Genomic DNA, 19043 nt, shown 5'->3' with positions numbered 1-19043 from the left:
GAGTCCGTTCGATATGCGCACGCTACGCGTTGCTTGCTTCCGGACCTGCACAAGATCTTGTTATCGAGTATGTCAGGAAAAGGGTTCATGTAGCCGGACCCCCGCATTTCCTATAGCTCGCGTCGCTCGACGTTGATGCTCGGTGTACGCCCACACCGTTTTCCTTTACGATCCGTGACGGCTTGGTTGCTGAGAGGGACTCGCTCCTCTTGTCTATGGCCCGATCATTTTCGTGAGGTCTAATGCTTGGTTGACTTGGGTTGAGCTTATCCCCTTGGATATGGCGGGACCGCTTTTCTACCACTCGACCAGTGCTGTTGGTTTGCTTGCTTTACGAGCGGAGCTCGTTTGTGTGATATTATTGTTTGCTTTCGCCTTTCCTCGTAGGTTGTTAGTTTAGTTTAGACTTGTACCCTTTGTATGATAACATTAGGTAGCAAGTTTTCCCCTTTAGCTTAGACTTTCCTCATGCATTCTTTAAAACACAAATCACACTCTTTGATTTTCTTTTCTTAAGAGCTTGTTATTTCTGCTCCATTCCCAGCATAAGTCTCCAAAGGTCGAGCAGCGGAGTGCGAATGTGACTCGTTCACCTAAAAAACACAAAACAAACAGAAACTAGTTAGCCGAGCTACGGTACCTCTGATTCCTCAAAAAGGATACGTAGGCAGCGGGGTAGGCCCCGTGCGAGTATAATTCTTTCTTTTCCCTACATTTTGCATGCATTTTAGTCCAGGTTAGCGCAGTTTGCTTACACACCCATAGTTTTAGACACAGGCGTGGATACCATCGAGTACGATGGGCGCGAGGGGTGCTAACACCTTCCCCTCGCGTAGCCGACTCCCTTACCCTTTTTCTCTGGTCGTGAGACCGTTGTTTTGTTTTGTGGTTTGCTGCATTCCCTTCCTTTTCAGGATAAATATGTTAGTGGCGACTCTGTTAATTTTCGTGGTAGCGACAGCTGGCGGCTCTGGTGGGGAAGTCGACCTATTGCGGGTCCGGACTTAGCGAGTGGATCCTAGCGCTTGTGTGTTTATCCTTGGGTGTTTTACTGCTTTGCATATTTGACTGTTTGCATTGCATTCTATATGCGCTTTTACTTTTCTGCATCATATTCTGGACTGGCTGGATCTCTTTTTGTTAGGCGGGTGTTACAAGAGGTAAAAGGCCCAATACCCAAGCTATGTGTGAACCATAGGAACCCTGGGATAGAGTGGGAGCATGGTTTGTCTCGAGGTGTACGTCTCGGGATGGATTATGTGACCACAAGCAGAGTAGTGGTTTCAAACGGAGGTATTATCGTCACCCGCGTTCGCGCTGTGATGATGCTTACCTTCAGGCGGACCGTATACTGCATTTCATGACCTTACCTTGGCCTAGATTTTACCCGTGAGTGGGGCGGGAATCAATGATCATATAAAAAGTACATTGTTGGTGACCGCTGTTCTTGTTCGTGGGTTACCGTAGTTCTCGTTCGCGGGTTACCGCTGTTCTCGTTCGCGGGTTACCGCTGTTCTTGTTCGTGGGTTAGCGATGTTCTCGTTCGCGGGTTACCGCTGTTCTTGTTTGTGGGTTACCGCTGTTCTCGTTCGAATGTACTATTGGTTCCTGTTCATGGGGTACTATGGTTCTTGTTCGAGTGGTAATCTATGTTCCATGGGTTTTGGTTCCGTGGATTGAGATTCTATGTTCCTTGTGGTATACTATTTTGGGGCCGAACCTTGGCTTTGTACTATGTGTGTTACCGGCAGTACAGAATGCCCGGTGGGTGGCACTAAGTCCCACCACCTTGCATCATAGCATATTTATTTCCAAAAGAAACGCAAAAAAAAAGATATGTATAACAAGCATTTGCATGTCATGTTTTTCAGGGACATTCAGGAGTTCACTCGAGTTAAAGATGGACATTCCCAGTGATATTGTCAAGGCAGTAAAGAGACATACGCACACCTACAGCTTTTTCCGAGAGCCGTTGACCGCCTTAGAGGGTTTGAGTTTGTTGATGACCGCTTTCTGCTTGAAGAGTTTCACAGATAACTATGGGAATATTTCGACTTTGTTGGAAACCGTGGTTGATACTCCTGCTTTGCAAACTTTGATGCAATTTTATGATCCTGGAATGAGGTGTTTCACGTTCCAGGATTACCAGTTGGCTCTGACATTGGAAGAGTACTCCATTATTCTTAATCTCAAGACAAAAGACGAAGTGCCATTCATCGACATTCCTAAGGAAGTGAATTTCAAGTCGTCGCTGCTGCTCTTTATTTGAGCATAAAAGAAGTATCTGATGATTGGAAGTCGAGTGGAGGTGTCTCGGGGTTCTCTTTGAAGTTCTTAGTGAGAAAAGTTAAAGAAGAATTTGAGAAAAAGAATTGGAATGCGTACAATGCATTGCTTGCTATGGCCATTTATGAGATTGTGATGTTCCCGAATGTTCCCAATTTTGTAGACTCGGCCGTGGTACACATCTTCATGGGAAAGAATCCTATTCCTACATTGTTGGCTGATACTTATTATGCCGTTCATTCCCGATATGAGAAAGGTGGCGGTGCTATCACTTGTTGCCTTCAGTTGTTGTTCATCTGGTTCCTCTCTTTGTTGCCCGACACAGGACCTTTTGTGAAGACAAGGGAAACACTCAAGTGGACCCACAGGATTATGTCACTTACTTCATATGATATTCAGTGGCAAAAATACCGGATCAACGTTTCCGAAGTGATAGTTGGGTGCGGTGAGTTTGATAATGTTCCTTTGGTTGGTACTAGAGGTTGCATCAATTACAATCCCGTGGTATCCTTGTGTCAGTTGGGGTATACTTTGAAAGACAAGCCGACGGATCATCTGGTAACAGAGACAGTCTATTTTGAGAAGGGTTCGGATCCAGAAAGTTTGAAGAGGATAATTGTGGCTTGGAAGAAGATCCATAAGCATTATGGAGCTCATCTAGGGAAGAAAGAATCGCTTGCTCTGACACCGTATGTTAAGTGGATTGAAAAGCGGGTCGGAAATTTGTTGCTGCCATATGACAGAGTTGCACCACTTCAAAAGCAACCTCCTTTGATTCTATCTGAATTTGTGCCAACAGAACTTTACAAGAATGCTTTGGTTACCAACTACAGGTTGCATGAAAGAGAACAAGAGACCAACTTGAAATTCTTTGAGGAGAGAGATGCGAAGATGAGGTTAATGCGCCAGCTCAAGCAAGTCGAAGGTGCAAGTTCAAGCCAAGCAAGTGCCCGGAGGCGTCCTTACGAGTTTCTAGAGGAAGATTTGCATCGCAAGCAACAGGAGTGTCTATAGTTACAGAGATCAGAAAATAGTCCAAGAGGCAGAAACGGGATTTAGATAAACAGCTAGCGGAAGAGAAGGCTAAGTATGCTCGACTTGAAGAAGAATTGACAAGACGCCGAGCCCAACGGAGAGGAGATGGAGGAGCCCATTCTGTTACCAGATGATCCTAGTGTTGCTGTGGAGTGGATCTGTTTGGTCCATGATGTCGATTGGCTGTTTATTTTGATATTTGTCGCCCATGTCCAGGATTGTTGGATGGGGTCACATTTTGATACGCGAGATTTCTTTTGTATGCCTTAAGAGCATTTTATGACACGATTATGTGTTTTGTCTGTATGAACTCAAATTTGCAGTTATGTTTGAATTAAATATGCTCAGTTTGCTGAGTTATTCTCGTGTGTGGATTATTGTTGTTCAAATACATGCGGTATCAGGGTTGCTATATCCTATCTGAAAGTGGGATAAACTCTTGGATACCTGAAAATTGACAAACATTTCATGCATATCATTCATATATCATACATGTCATATATTTGCAGGTTTTGCAGGGCTTATAGCTTATGTCTCGCTTGTTTTGTTATCAGAAGGTGTTCTAAGATGGCTAATCACCCGTATCCTACTAGGAGCAATCAGAGAAGGCAGATGGAACAGATTCAGGAACAAATGGCGGAAATGAGAGCTCAATTGATGGAGCATATGAATGCGCAGATGGAACAGTTTATGGAAGCATTGACTAATGTGACCAAGGGGAAAGATGATTTGCGGGTTCTCGTCGAGAACTCCAGAAGGAATGAGAATGGAGGACATCAAGGGCTGTTTGACGATGTGTCTGGTAGGATTGACGATCACCATGATCCGAATGAGTTTGATCACGTGGGAGGGCACTATAATCCTTTCAATCAGCATCACGGGTTTCCACCTCCACCTCCGTCTCGTCTGTTGGGAAGGAGAGATAATCAGAACCGTGGTAATTTGGATTTCAATGTTGAGAATTTTGATAAGGTATCAAGGCATAGTGCCGAGGGTGCACATGAGGAAGTTGAAAGGTATCGTCTGATTGAAGAACGTCTCAGAGCTGTTGAAGGCAAAGGGGTTTTAGGCATGGATATCAATGACTTGGGGTTGGTTCCTGGGGTGAGAATTCCATCGAAATTCAAAGTTCCATCTTTTGACAAATACAATGGAGCGACTTTCCCTATGACTCATGTTAAGGCATATTATCTGAAGATGTCCGTATACTCTGAGGATGAGGGTTTTCTAATGCACTTCTTCCAGGATAGTCTTGCTGGGGCTTCCTTGGAGTGGTATGTGCAACTCGAGCGCACTCATATTCATTCTTGGAGAGATCTTGTGGAGGCTTTCATTAAGCATTATCAGTACAACGTTGACATGACGCCCAATAGGACTCAGTTGTAGAGTTTGGTTCAGGGGTCTAAAGAATCTTTCAAGGAATACGCTCAAAAATGGCGTGAGTTAGCTGCGAGGGTTCAGCCACCAATGACCGAGCGTGAGATGATTGACATGTTCACCAGTACTTTGTCTGGACACTATTACTTGGCCTGTAGTGCTTCAGCCAACTTTTCTGAAATGGTGAGATATGGCGAACGTGTTGAGATGGGTCTAAAGATGGGGAAAATTCAGTTGGGAGCTTCTCCTAATTCTGCTAGTGGTAAAAAGCAAGCTGAAGGTTATGCCAGAAGGAAGGAAGGAAATGCGGATGCCATATATGGGAGAAGGGGTCCAGGGAGAAACAATTCGCAGGTTAATGCTGTCATGATTCCAGTGCCGCAACAACAACAACATCAGCAAGGACAACGTTCCAATAATGATCGCTATCCTCCCAGGACTAGGCCTCACAGAAAGATTGATCTGATTCCTATGACCTATGCTCAGGTGTTGCAGCATTTGCTCAAGATTGAGAAGATCACTCTGCGAGATGCTCCAAATGCTCCGGACACACAATCTCCAAACTACAATGCGAATGCGCGGTGTGCTTTTCATTCCGGTGCTGCTGGACATGATACCGAGAGGTGTATTGCGTTGAAGAACAAAGTCCAGGACTTGTTGGATCAAAAGATTATTCAATTCACTCCTACACCCAATATTGTCAATAATCCGATGCCTACCCATGGGGGTCTAGCCGTTAATGCCATTGTCAATGGTGAAGAAGTGGATAGTGACTGTGATTTTGATAGCTGGATTCGTCCAAGTGCTCCTGGAGATAAGATCAACAACTGGACGATTGAAGATGTCATTCAAGTTACACAAGCTCAGGAGTAAATTCCTTGTTTTTACTTTTCTTATCATGACATAATTCCTACGCTCTGCCCAAGGCGTAGTGAATCATTTGTAGGGCCGCGCAGTTTGCATTTTCAAAGTTAATCATGAAATAAAAGTACGTTTTTGCATTCAAATGTTTTGCTCTTTGTCTTTCTTTTTAACTTTTTCCTTTAAATGGCAATGTTTTTGCACACACTTGCACATAGCTTAAAAATAAAACTAAAATAAAAACATCAATCATGCAGATGTTCCACTACCACGGATTTCATTGGTGACAGTTCCGCTATTGCTTATTATGATTTTGACAATCCGATCTACCAAGCCGAGGAGGAAGCTTATGAAGATTGTGATCTCCCCGATGAGTTGGCCAGATTGTTGAAACAGGAAGAAAAGAAAGCGATTCAGCCACATCAGGAGGTAATCGAGATGGTGAATGTTGGCACTAAAGAGCAAGTCCGAGAAGTTAAGATAGGGGTTGCGCTTGAGAATGGTGTGAAGCAGAGGCTTATTGCTATGTTGAAAGAGTATGCGGACATCTTTTCTTGGTCTTATGAGGATATGTCAGGTCTTGATACAGATATTGTGGTACACCATCTACCTCTCAAGGAAGATAGTCCTCCTGTCAAGCAGAAGCTTCGAAGGACTAGTCCAGATATGTCTGAGAAGATTAAGAAAGAGGTTGAGAAACAGTTTGATGCTGGTTTTCTGCAAGTTGTGAATTACCCACCATGGGTTGCTAATATCGTTCCTGTACCTAAGAAGGACGAAAAGGTCAGGATGTGTGTTGACTACAGAGATTTGAATAGGGCGAGTCCGAAAGATGATTTTCCTCTTCCTCACATTGATGTGTTGGTGGATAATACCGCTCCTTTCAAAGTGTTTTCCTTCATGGATGGTTTCTCTGGGTACAATCAGATCAAGATGGCACCAAAAGACATGGAGAAAACAACGTTTATCACGCCATGGGGAACTTTCTGCTATAAGGTCATGCCTTTTGGGTTGAAAAACGCAGGGGCAACGTATCAGCGTGCCATGGTGACTCTTTTTCACGACATGACTCACAAAGAGATTGAAGTGTATGTCGACGACATGATTGCGAAGTCTCACACCGAAGAAGAGTACTTGGTTCACTTGCAGAAGTTGTTTGAAAGGCTTCGGGAATTCAGATTAAGGTTGAATCCAAACAAATGCACTTTTGGAGTGCGATCTGGAAAGTTGTTGGGATTTGTGGTTAGCGGAAAAGGTATTGAGGTTGATCCTGCAAAAATAAAAGCTATACAAGAGATGCCTGAGCCGAGAATAGAAAAGAGGTCCGTGGTTTCTTAGGGAGATTGAACTACATTGCTAGATTCATCTCTCATATTACGGCCACTTGTGAACCAATATTCAAATTGCTAAGAAAAGATCAGACGGCCAGGTGGAATAATGATTGTCAAAAAGCGTTCGAAAAAGTGAAAGAGTATTTGCAGGAATCTCCGATACTAATGCCTCCAGTTCCAGGAAGGCCTTTGATTATGTACCTCACAGTTCTTGAAAATTCAATGGGATGTGTGCTGGGTCAACATGACAAGTCTGGCCGAAAAGAGCATGCAATATACTACCTTAGCAAAAAGTTTACCGACTGTGAATCCCGATACTCACTGCTCGAGAAAACTTGCTGTGCTTTGGTGTGGGCTGCTCGCCGGCTGAGGCAGTACATGTTGGTTCACACCACCTTATTGATTTCCAAGATGGATCCTATCAAATATGTCTTTGAGAAGCCCGCTCTTTCCAGAAGAGTAGCCAGGTGGCAAATGATTTTGACTGAATATGATATCCAGTATACTACCTAGAAAGCCATCAAAGGTAGTGTGTTGGCGGATTATCTTGCGCACCAGCCTGTCGAAGATTATGAACCGATGAAGTTTGTATTTCCCAATGAGGATGTTTTGTACATCAGAGATTGTAACATTCCCGGACCAGAGGAAGGACCCGAACAAGGATCGCGATGGACGCTCGTGTTCGATAGTGCCTCTAATGCAATTGGGAATGGTGTTGGAGCTGTAATTACTTCTCCATCAGGCTTTCATATCCCGTTTACAGCCAGAATCTGTTTTGATTGCACTAATAATATGGCTGAGTATGAAGCCTGCATCTATGGTGTCGAAGCTGTGATCGATTTGCGAATCAAGTACTTGAAAGTTTATGGAGATTCCAATCTTGTCATTAGCCAGATCAATGGAGATTGGGAAACTCGCCACCATAATCTGATCCCGTACAGGGAACATGTGATGAGACTTATTCCATACTTTGATGAGATCACATTTGAGCATATTTCTAGAGAAGAGAATAATCTTGCTGATGCTCTCACTACTTTGGCTTCCATGTTCAAAGTGAAATGGGCTAATGAAGCGCCAAACATCACCATCAACAGGTTGGATGAGCCAACATTTTTCTTTGAGGCTGATGTTGAATTAGACAGAAATCCATGGTATCATGATATCAAAAAGTTCCTCGAAACTCAAGAGTATCCACCCAAAGCGTCGGTGACTGATAAGAAGTTTCTGAGAAGGTTCGCAGCTAAGTTCTACCTCAACCGTGGGGTATTGTACAAGAGGCATCATGACGGTGTGTTGCTCCGATGTGTCGTGAAAGAAGAAGCTTCGAAAATCATAGAGGAAATGTACGAAGGCGAGTTTGGTACCCATTCTAGTGGGAATACGATGGCTAAGAAAATCTTGAGGGCTGGTTACTATTGGTCCACGATGGAAACTGATTGTCATAACCATGTCAGAATTTGTCAAAAATGCCAGATCTATGCTGACAAAGTGCACGTGCCGCCTGTGCCTTTGAATGTCTTGACTTCTCCGTGGCCTTTCGCAATGTGGGGCATTGACATGATTGGAGAAATTAAGCCTATTGCTTCTAATGGACATCGTTTCATTTTGGTTGCCATTGATTACTTCAACAAGTGGGTTGAAGCCGCATCTTATGCGAATGTCACCAAGCAAGTGATTACCCGCTTTATCAAGCACAACATAATCTGTCGTTATGGGATTCCCGAGAAGATCATTACTGATAATGGATCGAATCTCAATAACAAGATGATGAAGGATCTTTGTGAGTCCTTCAAGATCAAGCATCACAATTCTTCTCCGTACTGTTCAAAGATGAATGGCGCTGTTGAAGTGGCTAATACGAATATCAAGAAGATTGTGCAGAATATGGTAGTGACCTACCGAGATTGGCACGAGATGCTACCTTTTGCCTTGCATGGCTATCGCACCTCTGTGCGTACATCGACTGGGGAAACTCCTTTCTCACTTGTTTATGGTATGGAAGTGGTACTACCAGTTGAAGTTGAGATTCCTTCTCTAAGGATTATGAAAGACGTCGAGCTTGACGAGTCAGAGTGGGTACAGAATCGGATAGATCAGTTGAACCTCATTGATGAGAAGCGTTTAGCGGCTATTGGACATGGTCAGGTGTACCAAAAGAAGATGAGAAAAGCTTTTGACAAGCGGGTGCGACCCCAAAGCTATAAACCAGGTGATCTGGTGCTCAAAAGAATTATCCTTCCTCAGGGTGATTCTCGAGGCAAGTGGACTCCGACGTATGAAGGCCCCTTTGTTGTGCAGAAATTATTCTCTGGCGGTGCCATGATGCTTGCAACGATGGATCGCGAGAACTTTCCGCACCCTGTGAACGCAGATGTAGTCAAAAAATACTTCGCATAGACCTGATAAAAGAAAAATAATAATGAAAAAAAGAAAAAAAGAAAAGAAAAATGAATCATGCAAAAGAATGAAAAAGAAACAAATATACCCGCTAAGTTGAAAACCCGAAAGGGCGGCTTAGGCAAAAAAGGGACAAAAGCGAATGACTACATCTCGCATGCCACCTTGGCAATCACTTTTCATACATGCTTAGGGCTCCCGACCGAGGGATAAGCAAGACTCCGTGTTCTTGAGTTCGCATCTGGCAACTCAAATCCCTATAGCATTCTCAAATTTCCAATCGTCGTGTTTAGGGCTCCCGACCGAGGGATAAGCAAGACTCCGTGTTCTTGAGTTTGCATCTGGCAGCTTAAATCCCTAAAGCACTCACCAAACCCCGTCGGGTCCACTAGTTCGGTGATGTTATTTCAATCAGGTGTTAGATCGAGTAGTGATCAATCCTAATGAGTACGGTCTTCCAAAGCAAGGAGATGAGAACGTCGAGGTTATAAATGTGATAGCGGGATCGAAACCAATGGATATCCGTTTCACATTTCCATTTCTCTTGTATTCAATAAATGTGTGGTTACCTCTTACTAGGAACTACTTTTGAAATGTGTTCGCTCTTTTACGAGCATTCTGGTTGCAATTAATAAAGATCTTTCTATCTTAAAAGGCCGTTTTCTTTTACTGTTTTGTTGGCATAAAACATCCTGAGTTTGTGTTAAACTTTGCATATGAAAACTGCATTGCTTTTACAATACATGATTAGAAATGATAAAACCTTTGAATGTACTTCAAAGTTTTGTGTATCTAGGATGGCAGGACAAGATGCCATGCCATATCCTGGGGCATTCTCATGTATTTACCTTGCAGGTACATCCTTTCGAGTATGCCGTGTCTGTGCGTTGGTGGATATATCCTAATGAGAGATTCTCACTCCCCAGCTGAGCGCATCCTAATGAGAGATTCTCATTCCCCAGCTGAGTATATCTAGATGATATTTTCTTCATTCCAAGATTCTCATACCCTACTCAAAGTACATCTCAATGCATTCTCCCTGCTTCTGAAGTTTTATTCCCCGGCGGAATGCCTTCTCCACAGTTGAGTCATGATTGGATGGTATCTGATTCTCCAGCAAGCTCTTAATGAGGTTCCTTGCCCGAATGCCTCGTTTTCCCCAGTAGAGCATTCATCTCTCTCCACCGGATTGACCTGTTTTCCCAGGAGAGTCATCTTATTCCCCAGTGGAGTTACCTTAACAAAAGGTTCTTATGCTAAGTTCCTTATCCCCAGCGGATTTCTCATATCCCTAGCAGATCGCCGTGCAGAAGTATCCATCTTCCCCACTGAGTTTCTTTCCTCAGCAAAGATTCATTTGCATCCTCAGCAGAATCTGTTCTCGTTTAGGATTTCCCTAGCAGAATGCGTATTACACAAGCAAGTTGGTCACTCCCCATTAGAGTTGTCTCCATGACTTGCCTTATCTCCACATTCCCAGTATGTCGAGAAATTGCTTCTCCAATGAAGTTATCAGGATATTCCTCAAGCAGTTAATTGGGATGTTCATATCCTCAAGCAGGATTTATTCCCCAAACAGAGCTCGCATCTAGATTTGATCCTCTCCGGCAGATTTCTGATCCATCTTTGCCAGCTTGCAGTTTGTGACTTCTGGTCACTCATCTTGTCCTCCCCGCAAAGTTCTATACTCTCTCCAGGACTTATTCAGCAATTCAGTGCTCCTCCATTGCCTCCCTAAGCAACGTTTGAATCATGCATCATTCGCATTGCATTCTCAAAAGCGTCTAGCGTCTTCCTTCTCGGGAATGTTATTCCATACACATTCATACATGCATCATGCACAAAGCATAGTCATTACAGGCGCTTATCCTGATGTTTTGAATCAGAAGAGGATTGTTCTACTTATTTTCTGGCATAGCTCAGATCAGTTCAAAGACATTCCTATTCCCGATGCCCCTAGATCGGTGGAAGATATTTGTTCCTATCCTGATATCCAGCTCAGTTGAAGGAACCGCCTCCGGATCTCTATAGATGTTCCGAAAGAGAAAGCCCTCTGATACATCAGATCAGTTGGAAATATCTACTCCCTGACGATTTAGTTCGTTCAGAAGAAGAAACTCGCCTGCCTAGTCCTGATGCCTAACCATTAGTTGAAGACGCTTTCTTGACCCGGCGTACACAGTTCGAAAGAGATATCTGTTCCTATCCTAATATTCAGATTCAGATTAGTTGAAGGAACCGCCTCCGGATCTCTCAAGATCTTCCGAAGGAGCAAGCCACTAATATCACTAGATCAGATGGAGATGTCTGCCTGATCGACTTTGTCTTTCAGATGAAGATTGTCCTACTTATTTTCTGGCATCATGTCCAGATCAGTTTAAAGGCATTCTTTCCCCGGCGTACACAGTTCGGAAGAGATATTGTTCCTATCCTAATTACCAGTTCATTTGAAGGAACCGCCTCCGGATCCCCGTGGTCTTACGAAGGAGCTAGCCGCTAATTCCCAGATTAGTAGGAATATCTACCTGATGATTTAATTGCATCAGAAGAGATGTCTGCCCAGATTCCCAGATCATGATTCCCAGATCAGAGATACCTATTACCCGTTGATGTTCGAATCAACCGATGTATCTCCTTCGATTCCCAGATCGACCTAAGACATCTATCCCGATGCAAGTTCGGAGACATCTGATGCGTCTGATATTCAGATCAGTCGAGATGTTCCTTCTTTTGATAATCAGATCATTTGAAGTGTTTTCCCATGCCTGTGAGTGCCCGTTCCTTCTTATCGCAAGTGGGAGCTTATTTAATTATCCAGGTCAATTGAAGTTTTTTCTCCTCGCCTGCGGGGTGGTACATTCCTTCTTATTGCAAGATGGAATCTTCTATTGATCAAGAGCGCAAATTTTCGAGTTCATTCTGGTATTCAATCTCCTTCCACCTCAACGGTTCGAAACATTCGTTTCTCACTCGTCAGGTTCAAGAAGTTTGAATAGGGGCAGCTGTTGCACCCCAAAATTTGCCCTCTTAATCTGAGCTATAAGTTATTAACAACGTTTATTTTGTCGTTCAAAAAGTGAAAAAAAAACAATAAAGAGTTCTTGAGGTTTTAAGGAAGTGCGGTGTGAAATATGGTTCAAATAGCGGAAATATGAGAAAATTCACAAGTCTTATTCTGAAAGCGATATGAGTTGAATTCCCGGGTTGCCCGGGTTGCCCGTACTGTCTCGACGATATCTACAACTTTTGTGTTCGGCTCAGAAGCCAGTTCTTTGAGGAAGGTTGTCGGATTTGCAAATTACTCGAGGTTTCGCAGTGAAAAAGAGTGTTGAATGTAGGGTTTCGGATCTTAGAAAATTCATATCTCCTAATCCGCTAATCGGATTCGCTAGAAAATTTAATTGGAGCTCCGTGCTATCATTACCTAGATTTCATATGTTCGGACCGAAGGCCAATTATGCACCGAAAACGCTCAGCATTTTAAGGATCATCGCGTTGTTTCGGTAAAAAGTGTGATTTCGAGTATGTCGCACCGTGTTTGAAAATTCATAACTTCTTCGATTTTTATTGTATGAAGTCCATTCATGCGGCATTCTCTCGGAAATTGTGTTAGCTTTGATTCTTCGTCACACATGCTTGTTCAAATTTTGAGCCGAAGATGGAGTTTTAACGAATTCTTTGAGCGGTACGCACAAAATTCTGCACGGTCGCGCCAGATGAATCGGCGTTTCTCGTCATTCAAACGCGCGTAATTTCTTCGTCGCTTATCCGATTGAGACGATTCTCGCGGCTATGATCCACAATTTTAGTCATCTTCGGGTTGATGTCGGTCCCGCTCTCAAAATTCGCATCGGTTCGCGTTTCCTCGAAAACGAGCAAAAAAAGAGATAATTAAGGGCGTTTTGGGCATTTCGCTACCTCTACTATATAAGTCGTTTTTCTTCACATTCTCTCATAACTTCAACTTCACCCAAATTTCACAAACACTTTCTCCCAATTCTCTCTCAATTCTCTTGAATCAAAACTACAAATCACATAAAACTTTCATCAAAAACTCATCAATCTTCATCAAGATCAAGAACATGGATTGAAGAATCAAGATCGGAAGTTCGAATCTCCTTCTCCTCTACTCCACGAATCTCGCGCCCTACCTCTCTCTCTCCCTTCGGATTTTGTTTTTGCGTTCGTATCGCGTTCGTGTCGTGTTCGCGTTCGTGTCGTGTTCGTGCTCATGCTTCGGTTTAGATCTTCATCCGGTAAGCCTTCGGACCTTGAATTAAATGCTTAACTGTTGATCATTATGTGAACTCAAATCTTGATATATATCTCGTTTATGATTGATGATGATTGATCGGTGAATTTGTTCATTTTTGCTCGAATTGATAATGATCATGCGAATTGTGGTTAGATTTAATGTTCGTTGTATATAATTGATGTCCGTTGATGATGAATTGTGATATTCGTGTTTGAATCCATGATTAATTGGTAATTCCGTGTGCGTAATTGTTGATGTTCATGTGTTTTGTTTGCGACGTACTCAAAGTGTTCGTATAAATGCAAGTGTTACATTCTCGCTCGATATTCGCCTTGCTTAACACGTCACACTTAGCATATTTGTTGACATTAGGCTCTTTGAGTTGTGGATTTGCGTGTAGTATAAGATTCGAAGTTTGTTGGTTTTGATTTTGAGTCGGAACGGTTTTGGATTGAGTGCGAATGGCTCCGAGGCTTTAAAAATGCATAAAAATCTGTTTTTTCTATAGCAGGAACCGGTTCGTCCCAGCCAGGAACCGGTTCCCACTCAATCCAAAATTATTGCCTCTCTGTGTTTTTGTACCAGGAACCGAGTTGTCCTATGCAGGAACCGGTTCCTGTGTGTTATTTTTGTGTTTTCTTTTCTAACTTCGATCTTCCGTATCTTTTTACTCGTAACTCCGATTTGCACGTTCTTTATATCATTGGAAAGCTTGTGAAACGTGCTATCTCATGAGATGATTGATATTGATTGATTGTTAAGTTCTTCATGTTTGTTTTCCTTTGACATTTGTTGTTCATTACATATCTACATTACTTGTCCGTTTGTTTTCGCTTTATGGTAATAACGCAATTCCGATTGCGGTGTTTGTTATCTCTAACTTGTGTGCTAGTATGCAAGGCATCTGGATGGTCACCGATCGACGCTTATTACTTGAGTGTTCCGCTTTACTGGAGGGACACAATTCCATTCACTCGTGTCATGTTCTCATCCTGGAGACATGATCCTTTTACTTTATATCTGCTTGTTTGGTTTGCTTGTTCCTCTTGCAGGTGTATTGTGATTATGTTCAATGCGCATGTCGCCTTTTGTGTGCTTTCATGGCTAATCGGTGTGCTGACTATTTGCTTTTGCTTTGCTAGCTCGCTCGCGGGATTCTTAGTTCCTTGCTTTTCGTCGCTATAGTTTACGGATCATCATCCGTTTGGTATGATCCCGTTTCATTTTATTTTTCTCGCACTTTATCGCTTTCTCGCATCATCCCTTAACATGAGAAGTAGGACTTAGACATGAATCTGGCCAAGTCCTCGGAAGAGGCTCTGTTTTTGTTGGTGTGTTTACATTTGTGCTTTGCGGCAGGGAGTCACGGTGTAATAAGTCCTAAATGGCACTTCGTTAACTCCTCATGGAAGGCACGTGGAAAGGGTTAGCAATCAACCCCCGCCTAGTCTCATCGAGTCCGTTCGATATGCGCACGCTACGCGTTGCTTGCTTCCAGACCTGCACAAGATCTTGTTATCGAGTATGTCAGGAAAAGGGTTCATGTAGCCGGACCCCCGCATTTCCTATAACTCGCGTCGCTCAACGTTGATGCTCGGTGTACGCACGCACCGTTTTCCTTTACGATCCATGACAGCTTGGTTGCTGAGAGGGACTCGCTCCTCTTGTCTATGGCCCGATCATTTTCGCGAGGTCTAATGCTTGGTTGACTTGGGTTGAGCTGCTCCCCTTGGCTATGGAGGGACCGCTTTTCTACCACTCGGTCAGTTCCGTTGGTTTGCTTGCTTTACGAACAAAGATCGTTTGTGTGATATTATTGTTTGCTTTCTCCTTTTCTCGTAGGTTGTTAGTTTAGTTTAGACTTGTACCCTTTGTATGATAACATTAGGTAGCAAGTTTTCCCCTTTAACTTAGGCTTTCCTCATGCATTCTTTAAAATACAAACCACACTCTTTGATTTTCTTTTCTTAAGAGCTTGTTATTTCCGCTCCATTCCCAGCATAAGTCTCCAAAGGTCGAGCAGCGGAGTGCGAATGTAACTCGTTCACCTAAAAAACACAAAACAAACAGAAACTAGTTAGCCGAGCTACGGTACCTCTGATTCCTCAAAAAGGATACGTAGGCAGCGGGGTAGGGCCCGTGCGAGTATAATTCTTTCTTTTCCCTACATTTTGCATGCATTTTAGTCCAGGTTAGCGCAGTTTGCTTACACACCCATAGTTTTAGACACAGGCGTGGATACCATCGAGTACGATGGGCACGAGGGGTGCTAACACCTTCCCCTCGCGTAACCGACTCCCTTACCCTTTTTCTCTGGTCGTGAGACCGTTGTTTTGTTTTGTGGTTTGCTAGCATTCCATTCCTTTTCAGGATAAATATGTTAGTGACGACTCTGTTAATTTTCACGGTAGCGACAACACCAAATCCTTGTAAGGCATGAGATTAGGATGCTTTGTGTCCCATTCTCCTTTGATCTGACTAATCACTAGGGCAGAATCCCCATATACTTCCAGGAATTTGATTCTTAAGTCAATAGCAGCTCTGAGACCTAAGATACATGCTTCATACTCAGCCATATTGTTAGTACAATCGAAACACAGTCTTACGGTAAACGGAATGTGTCCACCTGCTGGAGAGATAATCACAACGCCAATACCATTACCAAGTGCATTCGAAGCTCCATCAAAAACCATGGTTAATCGGGATCCTGGTTCGGGTCCTTCATCCGGACCAGGTTGTTCACAATCAGTAACATGCATAACATCCTCATCTGGAAATTCAAAACTCATAGATTGATAGTCATCTACAGCTTGCTGAGCTAAGTGGTCTGCCAACACACTTCCTTTTATTTCTTTCTGTGTTGTATATTGAATGTCATACTCTGTTAATATCATCTTCCATCTTGCTATTCGTCCAGAGAGAGCGGGTTTCTCAAACACATACTTGATAGGGTCCATTTTAGAGATCAACAAGGTGGTATGGTTCAACATATATTGTCTTAGTCGGCGAGCAGCCCATGCCAAAGCACAACAAGTTTTCTCGAGCAGTGAGTATCTTGTTTCACATTCGGTAAACTTTTTGCTAAGGTAGTATATTGCATGCTCTTTTCGACCAAACTCGTCATGTTGCCCCAATACACACCCCATTGAATTCTCCAACATTGTTAAGTACATAATTAGAGGTCTTCCTTCAACTGGTGGTATCATAATCGGAGGCTCCTGAAGGTACTTTTTGATATTGTCAAAAGCTTCTTGACATTGGTCATTCCATTTCACTGCTTGATCTTTCCTCAGTAACTTGAAGATCGACTCACAAGTAGCGGTCAGATGGGAAATAAACCTGGCGATGTAATTCAAACGTCCCAAGAATCCTCTAACTTCTTTCTCATTCTGTGGAGCCGGCATCTCTTGTATGGATTTTACTTTTGCAGTGTCGACTTCAATACCTTTACTACTAACAATGAATCCTAGTAGTTTATTAGACCTCACCCCAAAAGTACACTTGTTTGGATTCAGTCTCAACTTGTATTTCTTCAACCTATCAAACAGTTTCTGCAGGCGGACCAGATGTTCTTCTTCAGTGTTGGATTTCGCAATCATATCATCAACATAGACCTCTATTTCTTTGTGAATCATATCATGGAATAGTGCTACCATTGCACGCTGATACATTGCCCCTTCATTCTTCAACCCAAACGGCATGACTTTGTAACAAAAGGTGCCCTAAGGAGTTGTGAAAGTTGTCTTTCCTATATCTTCAGGTGCCATCTGAATCTGGTTATAACCTGAAAAACCATCCATGAAGGAAAACACTTGGCATTGCGCAGTACTATCGACTAGGATATCACTATGTGGTAGGGGAAAATCATCCTTGGGACTTGCTCGATTCAAATCTCTGTAGTCTACACACATTCTGACCTTTCCGTCTTTCTTAGGTACCGAGACTATATTAGCAATCCATGGAGGATAGCTCACAACCTTCAGGAAACCGACATTGAACTGTTTCTCAACTTCTTCCTTGATTTTCTGAGCCATGTCAGGCCTGCTCCTTCATAACTTCTGCTTAATCGGAGGACTGTTTTCTTTAATAGGTAAACGGTGAACCACAATATCAGTATCGATCCTAGGCATGTCTTTGTAAGACCAAGCAAATATCTCAACATTGTCTCGTAGCATCTGGATCAATCTTTGTTTGACACCCTCCTCTAGCTCAGCCCCTATCTTGATTTCTTTCTTTTCTTCGTCGGTACCTATATTCACAACCTCAATTGGCTCTTTATGCGGCTGTATAGTCTTTTCTTCTTGCTCCAGCAGTCTGGCAAGTTCTCTGGGCACTTTGCAATCTTCCTCACCTTTATCCTCAGCTTGGTAGATCGGATTTTCAAAGTCAGATTTAGCAATAGCAGAGTCGTTATCAATGGGATCCAGAGTGGATATGGATCTACAGTGCATTATGTGGGTGTGTGTAAGAACACATAGCTATAAAAGAGTAAAGAAAAATAAAAGCGAACACACAATTTGAATACAAAACGTCCAATGCTTTATTGAATGAAAATATGCTTATGAAATGACAAGCCCTAACAACGGACCGTTGTGCCCCGGGCAGGACACACGGCTTTAAAGTTTATTGTTTATTGAAATACAGAAAGTAAAACTAGGAAACATAAAGGAAAAAACAAAACTAGAAATGGAAATTACTCCTGACTATAGGAGATAGAGACAATGTCTTCAGTCTTCCAGTTGTCCAACCCTTTGTCAGGTGTAGGAAAGATCCACTTTTCCAGGTTGCAATCATCTTCATCTTCTCCTATGGCATTGACCCCTTTGCTGATGAAACGATATTTCAAACCTTCTGGACGAGAGTGTTGTTCTCCATTCTGATCTTTAGCAGTGCAGCCTAAACCCCATTTGTTGGATTTGTAAGGAATATCAAGGAGTTGCCCCTAGATAGTACAACCACCTTCTACAACCACAACCCTAGCATCTTTCAGAGAAGCCATTGTAGGAGGAAATCTAGTAACTTTAGGAACAATGTGGGCAGGCTTAGTCTCAGGAACCACTTGAGGGACCAACTCAAACGCCTGACGGGGAGATTCAAAGGCTTCTCCAGTAAACTCAATATACTTGGTCTCATCTATGAAGCTCACCACGTATTCCTCTTCACCAAACACAGTGACGATCTTGCCTTTTGCCGGGTATTTCAGTTTTTGATGCAGAGTCGAAGTCACAGCATTTTCCCCATGTATCCAAGGGCGCCTAAGCAAGCAGGAATAAGCGGGATGGATGTCCATCACATAGAACACAGTGTTGAAAGTCTGAGAGCCTACTCTAATTGGGAGCTCAACTTCACCGTATACCGTACTCATTGAACCATCAAAAGCTTTTACTATCACATCACTGGATTTCAGCACGATTCCCTCGGGGTTGAGTTTTTCCAATACCATCTTGGGTAGCACATTCAGAGACGAACCTGTCAACTAGTACATGGGCCAGAGTGGTGCC

General features: G+C 43.0%; 1 protein-coding gene across 1 annotated transcript; it reads left to right on the top strand.

The window, feature by feature from the left end:
• The first annotated feature begins 2400 nt into the window (after nucleotides 1-2400).
• LOC131659263 (uncharacterized) lies at nucleotides 2401-3300 on the top strand. The gene has a single exon (XM_058928474.1). It carries the CDS (start codon nucleotides 2401-2403, stop codon nucleotides 3298-3300), a length of 900 nt encoding a protein of 299 aa, XP_058784457.1.
• The last annotated feature ends 15743 nt before the right edge of the window (nucleotides 3301-19043 follow it).

The sequence above is a fragment of the Vicia villosa genome, linkage group LG3, assembly GCF_029867415.1.
Source record: "Vicia villosa cultivar HV-30 ecotype Madison, WI linkage group LG3, Vvil1.0, whole genome shotgun sequence".
In the NCBI taxonomy this organism is placed as follows: domain Eukaryota; kingdom Viridiplantae; phylum Streptophyta; class Magnoliopsida; order Fabales; family Fabaceae; genus Vicia; species Vicia villosa.
Note: the sequence above shows the minus strand (reverse complement) of the source record. Positions and strands in the feature narration are given on the sequence as shown.